General features: G+C 42.4%; 1 protein-coding gene across 1 annotated transcript in view; it reads right to left on the minus strand.

Annotated features, from left to right (window-relative positions):
• Nucleotides 1-1,059: 1,059 nt before the first annotated feature.
• LOC138529516 (phospholipase A2 inhibitor and Ly6/PLAUR domain-containing protein-like) overlaps nt 1,060-13,520 on the minus strand; it is a 209,031-nt gene continuing 196,570 nt past the window's right edge. The window contains exon 5 of the mRNA XM_069640838.1: nt 1,060-1,394. Coding sequence (XP_069496939.1) covers nt 1,267-1,394 — 128 coding nt within the window. The 3' untranslated portion in view covers nt 1,060-1,266. The remainder of the gene's footprint in view (nt 1,395-13,520) is intronic.

Consider the following 13,520-nt stretch of genomic DNA (forward strand, 5'->3'; position numbering starts at 1 on the left):
AAGACCAAAGTCCAAAGGCTAGTGTCAACACCTGCTCTAAATCCATATAGCAGTAATCCACTGAAAGCCATGCTCTGCATGCAAGACAAAGGCAACAACAGAAATGTTACCATGTTCAAAGGGGCATCCAAGGGGGAAGATCTTACCACCATCAAGCACTCCCATGGGCACTGGCCTAGGCTACTGGCGAGTCCTTCACTAATACATTTTGTGGTGAGAGAATGACATCTGGGTCCACCTGCAAGAGAAAGAACGGAGGAGAGTTTTCCATGATCCAACCAAATTATTTAGCTCACTACACCTTTCACAGAAGAGACATTTCCATTATATATCAGTCTTTGTCCTGCCCAGGGGAAGTCCAGCACAAAAATGCCAGGCAATTCTCTTCTGAACAAGAGTACCAACAGCAACCGCAGACACGTGTTTCGGCCTGGTTGGGCCTCATCAGTGAGGTGGAGCTGTGCCTCTCTAAGAACGGCGAGCAAGGGGTCCACGTCCAGATTACCCTAGTAACTTGGGGTGAGAACCCAAAGCTACTTAATGTGCACAGACAAGGGTGGTCCTGGGAGTCCCTCTCTACCGGCCAATATCCCGGGAGAGTCTCAACCAGATTCTTTAGCCTACTATCCCTTTCACAGAAGAGAAATTTCCATTACATATCAATCTTTGTCCTGCCCAAGGGAAGTCATGTAGTCCCACATAACTCTGGTTTTGCACTGAAACTGTTTTTGCAGCACCCATCACGGTATCCAAGGGAGAGCAGGAAGGATATTAGTCTTTTCCATCTTGCCGTCCTTTGGTTTGTGTAAACATCCTGTGTTTCCATGCAGACATAGATAGCTCGAGCGTACATCAGCTTTTGTTATCCATCTCTTTATCCCGATCTTTTGGCAGCAAGACCCCTTTAATATAGCTCGATAGAGCTCTCCTGTGTATTATTAGGTCTCTCCATTCAGTGTGTGCCTCTGAGTCAAATTAATGTTCTCTGATGGGTCCTATATCAACAATACCACCTTGAGGCTTTTATTTTCAAAAATACACTGACACGATTCTCTTGAGAGACAGTTCTATTTGATTTAATATTATTAAGTAAAGCAAAAAATGAATACAACTACTACTCAGTTGTGCTTTAATTGCGGCAAACATTTTCCTTCTGTCTTCTTTCCATAGTAGTGCAGTTCTGTAGACGCTGGAATGCAGGTTTGGAAGCCTTAACTCGCAGACTGACGAGAAGCAAGGCCTTCCCTGGCTGATGGCACTTTGATGTCACACCTTTTTTCCATTTGTGCACTCATTGTATTTATTATATATAATTATACCTCCTGGGTACACCGGAAGATGATTACACTTCAGCGCACTCGCACAACCATAAACAGCCACTTCCATAGGATTCTCTGTGCAGAGACAAATACATCGGTTTAGCAACAAGACAGAAATAGGTTGAGACAAGTTACTAGAAATTGCATATAGCGTAAGACATAACGTACAATGGAGGTATCGTAGAGTTGGGATGATAAAATTGTTACAAAAAATTAAGTGCAGTTTTGGACATAATAGAAAGTTAGGCAAAAGTTGCTAAGGAGGTGGGTTAATGAAGGAAGACGCTGCATGTAGTGATACAGGATGTGGAAGTACTTGGATTGAGAAGAAAAGAGTGGCAATGGTGAGGAGAGTGTTGTGAATGGTAGATCAGGGTAAGAAGTTCGACAATGGTGGTCGGGCAGTGAATTGTTAGAGGTAGCTACTGAGAATGTTCCAGGACACAGAAGAAACTAGAGATGTGTAAAATGCAGTAGAGTAGGGGTTGAATCCCTTTACAGAGAGTTTTTTGAGATTGCAAATAGGAGGATGGAGTTGTAGGCATGTGCTATGGTAGAGCTAGAGTACATTGGGGACATTGTGGGATTAAGATAGAAATGTTGGTGGGTTTAGAGGAGAGTAATTTTAAAAATGATACAGGCATTGACTGTGTGAAAGGACTATCGGCATTAGAGAGAAAACCAATATTTGATGTAGTCCTAAAAAAATGGCAATGGCTGAGAAGTGAATGTCAGAAGGTGTTGAGGATAGAGTTTTTCAAGGTTAAAAAAGTTGGGGAAAAGCTGTTGTTGCACTACAGACATGGAGTTGATGTTGTTGAAGATATATTGTGAATTCACATACTACTGGTTTCAAACTGACAGTTCATGAAAGATTTTCCTCTAAAATATACAGTTGATGCAAACCCGAATCATTTCAAAATAAGCATGTGCGTATCACATTTTCTGGTAATTCCTGTGTGGATTTCAGTCTGGCCTTCCAGCAAAACCTCCTTGCCTATGAGAGAGAACTGTGAGCCAACGGTGTGTTGTCACCCCTTCCTTGTCCAATCTGTTGAATAATGGCATAACACACAGATCAGGGGATCCTTGTTCTAGTTCTCAAATGTTAGCTAGGATAGAGTTGATCCTTAGAAAGAGGACTGATATCTTTTTCCACGTTAGCACCTCTAAGAAGGTATAGGTATTTGAGGCAGTATTGTGGGAAAGTTTGTAAGGGACCACATCTCACATCAGCTTCAGGGAGGTATGGGGTGTCAGTATCAGGTGCCTGTTAGGCTTAACAGACTCACGACAGCAAGAGTTGAATGCTATTGATTCTACTGCCTTATCACGTTTCGATTACAAGAATCAGTACATTACAATTATTACAAGAATCAGTGTACGTTTGCTGGTATATTTTATTAATGCTTTTACACTCAGTTTCTTGACTGGATCTATTAGAATTTATAATGCTGTGTTTCAATTATTTATTTCATTTTACATAGATAAACCTTTTAGTAGCTATGCCTGATTCATTGATCGTTCTGTGCAGCTGGGCCTTTAATCACCTTAACCCAAACAGGCCCACCACTTAAGAAGTGCGTACACGGTTGTACATAATGCATGTTTACTGTACGATTCTCCTGGTAGTAGTTAGATGGTGTTGCAGGACCAACAAAACACATCAGTTCACATCTTTGATACAATTTGGCAACAGTTAAAACACTCCCAAATACTTTATTGCAATCCACCCCCAAAACATGATTGGACAAAACTGTTTTAAAAGAAATCCCATCTTTTCCCAATTCCTACATTTGTATTGGCCAGTTTTATTTTAATAGTCATCTTCATATCACATTCATAACACACCTCTTCTTAGGATTCATCTGTAGTATGTCATGACATCAGCACATGGTTACACATTGATATTGAAACAAAATTCATTATTTGCAATAACTGCCCTAAGCCTATAGACCCCAACTCTTGATTTGCACATGGCTTGCATACAAATTCCCTGCGATATGAGGAAGGCTGGGTGAATGATTTCTCTTTGAGTTAGTGATGCTATCTCATTCCCCAGGGCACTGTTCCATTGAAGCTCTCCAATCTACAAAACTCCCACTTCATCGCAAAATTAAAACTCGTGAATAGCTTTAGGCACTGGCTTACCCCACGTTTTACTACTCACCAAAATAAATAACAAAACACCTTCTGTCATGCGATCAGGCACATGGAGATTACATCTACTAGCTACGATACTTATCAGACCATAAAAACGCTATTTTGTACAGCTGTACTGAGCACAACGTTTATGAAGTTACTTATTCACCTTGTCCTCAGCTCCTAAAACCTCACAGAATGAGTTTCAAAGTTCTCTTTGCAAAACAGCCCTCAACTACTCCGTTTCTGATTCATTTGTGAGATTCATTAATTCCCCATGTATTTATTTTATTGTACATGTATGCTTTTCGCATTTGGTGGGTTTAAAATTTTATCTTTCTGTGCGCATGCAAGCTAATATGTATCAATGTGTAGACCAACAGGAATACTAAAGTAACATATCCCATCCACAATTAACTACACTTTGATACCTATGACATTGCAACATGGCGCCCAGCTCACTGCCACCCCCAGCTTGCAATACGGAGTGTGCAACATGAACCACTAGTAATCACGGGGGCCTTTTCTAACCACCACAACAGTTCTTAATACTTAGTGGTCTTCTGTCCCCAGGCATATTTGGAGCACACTGCACTTTCATTACACCTTTAGGCATTGATTAGGGATGAGAAATGTGTAAGGGACCACATCTCCCATCAGCTGCAGGCAGGCATCAGTTTCAGGCAACTGCTAGGCTTAACAGACTCAACACTGTAATCAGGTTTAGCTTGTTTAGGCCTGTTTGGGCTGATGGGGCTGGCAGTGGTGGTAAACTGCTTTTCAGCATTCTCTTTTATTTACACCTTTGAAAAGGAGTGTTATAGGAACTCTCTTTTTATGATGCATAGTTCTCCTCGTATGGCGCTGTAATTAAAAAAAATACATGGACTTTGCACGATCTGACTGGACATAACTTTTGAGGCAAGATAACTCGGAGTTTTATGGAAATATTTTTTTAAATGCATAGCCCTTGCTTTCCAATCTCTCTAACGACCCTATCGGTAACATAGGGCTACAAGACCATCTTATGTTTGAGTTAATGAAAATACTCTCCATGGGTTTGAGACCATATATGATAGGAAGTGTCGCCCAAACTAACAAACAAGTCATTTAATCAAGATAATCGAGCTCTTCTGCAGCACTTTGATAGCAGTGTTTTTCCAATTAAATTGAACCTGGTTTGCATAATGATTATATCACTGATGTGAAACCTCTTCATGGTCACATTTTACTTTTCAATATACTTTCTGAGCCAGTGGGAACTTCTCACTCATTCTGTGTGAGAAGGCTTGCAGTGAGCATTGTTTAATGTCCGCTTGGTGCTAGCACACGCTGTTGAAATCTGAAACATAATTAGTGATCTTAATTTAGATTTGTTAGCCATCTTTGAAACCAGCCATACCATCTGTTTACCTCCAGGATGTTCTATTATTACATCAAATATGTTGAAGGGTGTTCTGCTCAAGGATATTCATGGATGGTTATGAAACAATTCTTAATCCTGCATATATTGTTAATTATAGATTGGAATTTTTCAGAAGTAAGAACACCACAGAAGAGTTTTATCAGACAGACCTGAACATTTTATGTACACCCAAATAGGGTGTCTAATAATACAATAGGGTCATTATAAATTGATAAATCCATGATAAACCCATGAATATCCTTCAGCAAAACACACATTTAGAATTCCTACCTTTTTAACAGATGTTCAAACCTCTGTGAAAAACATCAAAGTGACCACTTCTACCACACAATCGAATTAGGCAGATAGGATTGGTAGTTCAAATTCTTATTTGATATTATTATTAGGTAACTGACAATACGCAGATCACAGATTCAATAGAATGCAATACATTAATTAGGGCTATTTTTCCTTTGATTAGGAGGTTCATTTACAGCAGTAAATGTGGAAAACGTGACTCTGGGCCTCATTAAGACCCAGGTGGTAGGGGGTTAACAGCGCCAGTAGAGCTGCCTGCGCCGTTTACCCCCTACCGCCTCATTACAAGGTCTGCTTGCAGGTCCCTAGTTAAAACCAGTCGTCCTTAGTCGGGTCCCGCAAGCAGACCAGGATGCTAACAACGGGCCCGTCATTAACAGCCTGTTGTTAGCATCCTCCCCATTCCCATTGGGCCCTATGGGGGCTCAAATGGGAATGGGGATTTACCGGGTCCCGATTCCTTGAATGGGGAAATACCAGGCCCTCCAAGGTCGGAATGGCCCGGTATTTCCCTATTCAAGTAACCCGGACCCGGTATGCTGCTAAATGCGGCATGGCTACCTCCATACTCGTAATGAGGCCCTATGTCTATAACTGTAAGAAGACATGTTGTAATGTCACAAGTAACAATAAGCTTTGTATTCCACAAACAAATGTATTGAGTTTAACTTGACAGAATGGACACTATTTTGAAATTATTTTTCTAAATTGTTTATACAAATGTAATAAGAAAAAATCCCCTTATGAAGAGAGAACTTTTAGAAACGCGTTGAGACCTACCCCTTCACTATGTTTTGTTGACTGACGTTGTAATTAAAGTACATTAAAACTATGTGTTTGGACTAACCCATAAGGATGATTGAAAATATAAATTTGTAATTAAAATCTTAAGATTTTAGTTTCTCTGAATATCGGTATTGGAGTTGTAAACTTTAACTATACATACATACATTATTTGGCGATCAGCCCTAGACAACGTGCAGGGGACGGAAGTTCCCCATTTAGGGAACCTCTTTCTATTTTGTATATTTCTACTGCCCATGTGCCAGGACAGTCTATTCTCTTCTCCACCTAGACTCCACATAAGTTATAGATACTTCTTTCAAACTCTTGGTATTTTTATATTCCAGCATAAATTTAAGGGTGTGCATAGTGCATCATTAGATACACAGTGAGAGAGAGGCCAGGAGAGATACGGAGCCTGCAGACCAGGCATTCAAAGGAGTAGTAAGCCTGCATATGAATGACAGAAGCAGGGACCCACACCATAAAGATCACAGGCACTCCACCTCCAGGTCAGTTGTTCTGGGCTCGCAGAGGATCTTGGAGCCCTCAGGGAGGAGAGTGTCAAAACTCATGACAGAGCTGGCCATGAACCATGTCTCAGTGAGAGCGAGGACATCCAGGTTAAGTTCTATGAGGAGGTGTCAGATGTCAGAGGAGTGTTTGAGAGCAGAGTGAGAGTTGAGAGTAGCGGCATGTGGGGTACAGGCTTGAGGTACACCCAGCAGAAGTGGTAGAGGGGCTAGAGAGTGAGCAGAGGTCGTAGCGGGAGATGGGATAGTAGCAAGAGACAAGGAGGACGGGGCCAGAGAGGCGGTGGAGACAGGAAGTTGATAAGATGTAGGAGACACCTTTCGGAAAAGAGGATAATGGGCTGAGGGCCCTGGACCAGGACGGTGCCATTAAGATAGATATTAATGATGGTCTTGGAGGAGTCAAAGGAGGCCAAGAGGACCTCCTACCGAGTGCCACCATTAACGTGAGAGGAAGAGATAGGAGAGAGAACCAAGACCATATGAGGTGTCCATAGGTCTGGTGAGGGAATGACAATGGGGATGTCAGTGAGAGTCTGTCTAGAGGAAGCACTGATGTAAGTATCAGCGCTAGGAAGGCCTGGATTAGAGACCAAGATGTCCCTCTTGAACATCTTCCTTCCAGACTTAGTGAGAGGGAAAGGATAGGAGATAGAGTAGCAGTTAGAGAAGATGGGAGCACCATAGAGGGTGCAAGGAGGAAAGTGGAGGAGGAGGGAGCGAAAGAGAGAAGGAGAGACACAGCCCAGCCCCACACAATGCAGGAAGTGCACAGAGGTGTGGGGGTCACACAGTAGATAACACACAGGAGGAGCAGACAGGAGACACACAACAGTACAACGCTACCCCCAGCAGGAGGTGGGACCAGTAGAGTGGGAGAGAGAGCCTAATGGAACACAGTTAACAGTAACCACAATGCAAAACCACCCAGATTCGACTTTCCTAAAAACAGGCAAAATGGCCTTGTTTTAAACACAGCAGCAGTGCAAATGCGAAACTACCAGGAAATTTGAGGGGTGGCTAAACAATACAATTAACTGAGGTGCTAAAGGATGGTGTGGTAGCGAAATAGGAATAATTTGAGGGGTGGGTCATTTTAGTGCAGTGCAGTGATTGCTACCCCCTGACCGCACCGCACCTTCATGGTTGGTAGTAGCAGTTTGACGGCTGCTGGCTTCTTGCTTCCCCGGCTGTCACCAGCAGACAAGATCTGGAGCTGCTTCGGTAGGAGCTGCCCTTTGTCTTGGGGTCCTTAGCTGAGGGCAGCCTAGGCAAGGCCACCCTGGAAGGGCTTTTGAAATACAGCTGTTCCAGTCACAGGTGTGGCACGGACCAATGAGATTCAAACGAGCAGAGAGACACCTGACTGCTTGAGTTAATTGCAAGGGGAAAGGTGGGGACAGTAAGAAATCCAGAAACAAACAAAGGACTACACCACAGAGAATGCAGAGCCTAGATGCAGACCAGTTCAGAACACTGAGTGAGCGTCCACAAAAACACATGATAAACCCCATGGAAAACCACAAACTAGACAGAAATCGATTCACAAAAGCACACAAATCCCTCCACAAAAGCAGCTGGAACAGGCCAAAGACGCATTGAAATCAATGTAAAGCTACTCACTAAGCATCAACCAGCCCCTAAGACTGCTTTTCAAGTGGTTACCTTGCAGGATGTTTCTGGATTACAGTAAGGAAGGCAAGTGGAAATGGCTGCCAGGGACAGAGGCAGAGAGACACATATAGAGATAGTTGTCAACTGGTCATCTAAATCAAATTTTTGGGGAATGCAGAAGTGTTCCATACTGACCGGGATATACCTGCTGCTTTTGTGACCAAATACAATAATTCCATCCAGTCTACTATATACGTGTTGCACCTTTAAAAACTAAAAATATTAAACAAAACAGCTAGGAAATATCTGGTTGAATCAGAGTTAGCCATGAAGGAAATACCCATAAAGAGATTAGAACATAGGAGAAGAAACCCCTATCAGGAAGAATTTGTGATCCAAAAATGTGAAGAAGTATAATATAAAAGGGCACTGCTAAAGTCTAAAAGACAATTCCTAGATTCTAGAATCAATATGGTGACCAGTTCCTCCAAAGCTGTCTTTAGGATGCTAGAGGACCAATGATCTCTTCTTATAAGGATAAGTAATGCATCCTCCTCTAATTAATAGTACAATAATATGCATAACAACAAGGATATGTGAAACACAATTCCAGTCCAATTTTGAGTAATCAGATAATGCAGAGTCAGGGTAATTAATGATGATGCTAGCATCTAAAAAATAACTTTTTTAATTTAAAAAAGAGGTACAATTCTCAGTTTAAAACTAACAAACTGTCAAGGCAAATCGTGTCAATCCTGGGTTGTGAAAGACTGTGTTCATTCTATGTCTTCTATAATATCTCATATTATTAATGCCTCCTTTAGAAAATCCATAACCCATGATTGTCTGAAATATTGATGGATAACACCTATTCTTAAAAAAAACTTCTTTGCATCTTCTCGGAGGCAGACAATCAGTTTTTCAACTAGAAATACTTAATTTTCCCTTATTCATGTGAAAGGCACACTTTTAAAAAATGAAGGTGATATTGTATTCTAATGCTTCTGGATCTCTCTGAAGCATTCAATACATTTGGATCAAACAATCATTTGAACGGGGTCACTGGTATATCAGATAAGGCTTGCTCTTGCATTGCCACCTTTTTAAGGAAAATAATTTCCAGGATGAACATTAGGGACCTTTCTGCGGTCAAGGGTTACTCACTTGTGTCATGCCTCAAGGTTTCTGTATTTTTATTCTTGTTATTTAACATGTATGTTAAACTGATCCAGGATTTACTGAGACAATTGCTGACAACACACATATTATGTTTAATCTAAATGGATCCTGAACATCTGCATAATTCTCTTTTTCTCCCCTTTCACTGGGCTAAGACTCTCATCTCCCCTGTTGTTCTCATGAAGCTGGATTTCTACTCTAACCACCCCATTGAAGTCCTTCTCTAATCAATTACCTGATTCAACAAGGTTCTCAATTTAGCCACTCTCCTTCTCGTTAATATTCCAAGGTCCTCATCCACCTCTGTGCACCGTCTTAGTGTGGGATGACTGCGCATGAACAATTGCTCCAACTTTAAGGTGCTTCATCTTGTGTACAAATCCATCAATGGATTGCCCCTCTTCCCCACTAAACAACCTCCACCTCTTCCAACTCTACTTGCATTCTCAGATCTTCAAATCTCCTCAACTTTTATGTTCCCTGTCATCCCTTTGATAACTCTTGCTTTCGCTCTTTCTTCATACTTGCCCCAACCACTGGGACTCCCGCCCCCATGTAATCATCTCTTTCCCCACTTCATTAGGATTCAATAATGGCCACAAAAGGCAACTCCCCTTCATTGAATGAGTAATTGAGCAGATAGTTTTGACATTCCACTCACTCCTTGAAAACCTATCCTCCTCTATTAATATTGTGCATATGATGTTCTGTAATATGTAAATAATTTACTCTGCCAGTCATATTACATGTATGTTTAAACATGTCTGTGCTGTCATATCTTACTGTCTCTTTGCACCTGTGGGATATTTTGTCCCATTCCAATGTGCCTCACTACATCACTGTACTGAAATGGTGAAAGAAACAGCCCAAAATGACCATGCTGACTCCTGTGCGCGCCAAAATCTTAAAAACTGCGTTTGTGGCACAACAAGAAAAAGGCTGCACACCCTGCCACACACAGTCAGGGGAGTGAAAATAGAGTCCTCACTGCAGGAGCATGCCAGTGGGCTCTGCCACAGTCAACATGGAGCAAAGTGAAGGAATTGTGCTGAAACCCCAAAATGCCTTTTAAAGTGACATTTTTCGAACCTTAAAAAGTGCTGTTTTTGGCAACAGAACCAATCATTTTTACTGAATCCTTGAGACTAAAGGGCCCTGCAATGCCCAGGATCATCCAGTGTGGTTCAGAGGAACCAGGCCTCATTGGAATGACAGCTCCTATAAAATGTATCTATGAAAAAGCAACGCAGGAACCCTTGTTTTCATCTTCCTTGGAAAAAACGCAGCTAATTCTTTGCTACAAGTATCAGGAAACAGCTGTCCAGAGAAATTCTAAACAAAGGCATGATACATGTATCTGGGCTGTAAACAACTCCAGCACTCAAGGGAAGAACTAATGCTGACTGAAATGTGTATGTGCTGCAGATGAAAATCGGATTGAAAGAAATAAGTTTAATATGCTTTTTCATGAATGAAGCGCAAAATCACCTGTTTTAAAGTATGTTCTTTTTTAAAGGCTTAATTCTTTAAGAATGTCAAAGGATTGCTAAGGTTAAAAATCCACCTATAAACTGTGTTAATTTATATGTTTAAATGAAAGATTTAGGTGAAACTTAAAGCTAAACCTAGTCTGAGTTAATCAACTATATGAAAAAACAACCCTGCTCTGAGCCTGAGAAAGGTTGGCACCTCCACTGCTGGCAGGAAAGGCTAATTGCTGCTGGGAGGACTCCCATACTCATGACAAAGGGACCTCATTAGACATTTGTCTGTGCCCCAGGCGAAGACAATAGCAGGCTTGGACACTCACCCTTCCAGGTGAGGGGCAGGAAGCTCCACTCTCCAGGGAGAGGCCCCTCATTCAACTTCAAAGGATATGCCATTTGCTCACACTTGGGAAGAAAGAAAACAAAGCTGACATGTGATTTTTGGGGTTGAAATGCTTATTTTGCCACTGAACTACAAGACTTTGAACTTGGCAGCAAGAATAAGAAAAAGAGGGAAGGAATCTGTTCTCGCCCGAGTGTACGTGAACAACGGTAAGAGCTTTATCAGCGAAGCCATGTTCTGAAAACTCCCAAAAGATCCAGTAATTCCCACATTTAAATTGATAGACAAATGGGAAATGGTCCTGGAAACTCCCAATTCCAAACATCTCCTGCCTAGCAGGTGTATGCTCAAAATTTCGATAGGCAACAAAAGCTTAGTACATAACTGTTGGGTCGTGCTGCATTTTATTTAGGCAGTGACATTCTCAATCGCTTTGCCATTAATACGGACCTGATTAACTACATAGCCTGGTCCCATTTATGGGGTAATCCCATGGACTTTGATGATTCAGAAAAAGCATTTCGGTCAGCCCAATTGCTGCCATATGCAGTTGAAGTTCAAATTGGAGAGGAAGTCACCATCCCAGGACGGACACGACTAGCCTCACTTAAAGTAAAAATTAAAAGAGGACAGAGACTGCAAAATCCTGACGCATATGTTCACCTCAACGCCCACCTCCAACCGCAAGGGTTGGGGTTAAATCCAACACCATTAGTCACTATAGAACACAACACCATTCCAATATTGGTGGATAAAAGCGACCTTAGGAGTATCACTCTGGGCGCAGGCACCATTATTGGAACGGTGGCTGATGACCACCATTTTTCCATAGATTTAGGAAATTAACTGATAGGACCAATCCCCAATGACTGTTTTGACAGTGATAGCGACAATGACATACCAGACAGGACCGACACCCGGCATGGGGGGAATTTCCTGGTGTACTCTTCCTGCCCTTATGGTAAGAAAGAGGTGACCTGTGAGTTCAGGAGGGATGAGGTAATCTTCCAGGTCCACAAGGACTGCCTCCCCTGCCTGGAACCCTCTGTCCAGGTCAATACTTTAACCAGGGACATCTCCACCCAGCTGGAGGAGGCAGCTGAGATAGCCAAACCAGAAGTCTTCCGGGCTTCAGGCAAATGGTTGAAGAGAGAGTCAACCTAGGTGATGCCTGTGAGACTCTGGAACAAAAGCAAAAGTTGAAACAAGATTTTCAGGATCTCTTTGCAACAATTCCCACGGACCCTGGCATGACTCCAGTGTTTGTGAAGCAATATCGCTTGCCTCTCGCTTCCAAGGAGTCCCTCACAGAAATAATTAAAAACCTTGAGTCCCGTGGGATAATTCGTCCAGTCCACAGCACCTTTAATAATCTGGTGGTGGGGATTTTAAAACCAAATGGCCAGTGGAGACTCTGTGCTGACCTAAGGGAGCTAAACAAACGGGTCCATACATCCCGATGGCCCCTCCCCTACATTGACCAGGGGCTGGCCAGATCCAGGGGTCAAAGGTATAAACTGCCATTGACCAGACCAATGGGTACTGGACCATACCTGTCAGTAGTGAGGACCAATGCAAGCTGGCCTTTACCTTTGGAGGGCAGCAGTACACATGGACCCAGACTCCCTTTGGATACATCAATGAATTTAATATCTTCTTACACAAAGCCATGCCCGACTTGGGTGAAAGGGGTAACCTGGCCTATGTAGATGATGTTCTGATCAAAAGCTCAACTGTGGAGGGACACATGGTGGAAATCCGTTATGTTCGGACACAGTTGAGGGTTGCCGGAGCAAAACTATCTCTCCAAAAGGCACAGTGGTGCAGGACCCGTGTCAATTTCTTGGGGCATGAGATAACTCCTGAGTGTCTCTGTCCCCTGGAAAAGAAAGTGGAAGCACTCCTGAAACTAAAAGACCCCACAACTCTGCGTGAGCTAAGGAGACTCCTTGGACTGACTAATTACAGTAGAAAGTTCATTGAGGATTATGCAGAGAGCACAAGACCCCTGATCCATCTGTTGAACGGGAGGGTCAAGTGGGAGTGGGGTCCAGAACAAGCCGAGGCAGTAAAGCAACTCAAAAGAAGCCTTTCACAAGCGCCTTGCCTAGCTTACCCTGTCAAAAACAAGGAGTTCTTCTTGGAGACAGGGTTCTCAAATACATGCTTGACCGCAGTATTATACCAAAAGCATGACAAGTTCAATAAAGTCATCTCCTATGCAAGTAAGACTTTATCCTCTGTGGAGGAAAAATTCAACGATTGTGAGAAGGCACTCCTTTTTTGGCATGATAAATAAGGGAACTTCACAACACGCAGACACTCTGATTCCTGACTCCATCCTGATTTCCACATGGCAGCCTGTTCCTGAATTCTCCATCTTTGTTCCTGATTCCT

The sequence above is a fragment of the Ambystoma mexicanum genome, chromosome 1q (assembly GCF_040938575.1).
Source record: "Ambystoma mexicanum isolate Mex_15411 chromosome 1q, UKY_AmexF1_1, whole genome shotgun sequence".
Lineage (NCBI taxonomy): Eukaryota > Metazoa > Chordata > Amphibia > Caudata > Ambystomatidae > Ambystoma > Ambystoma mexicanum.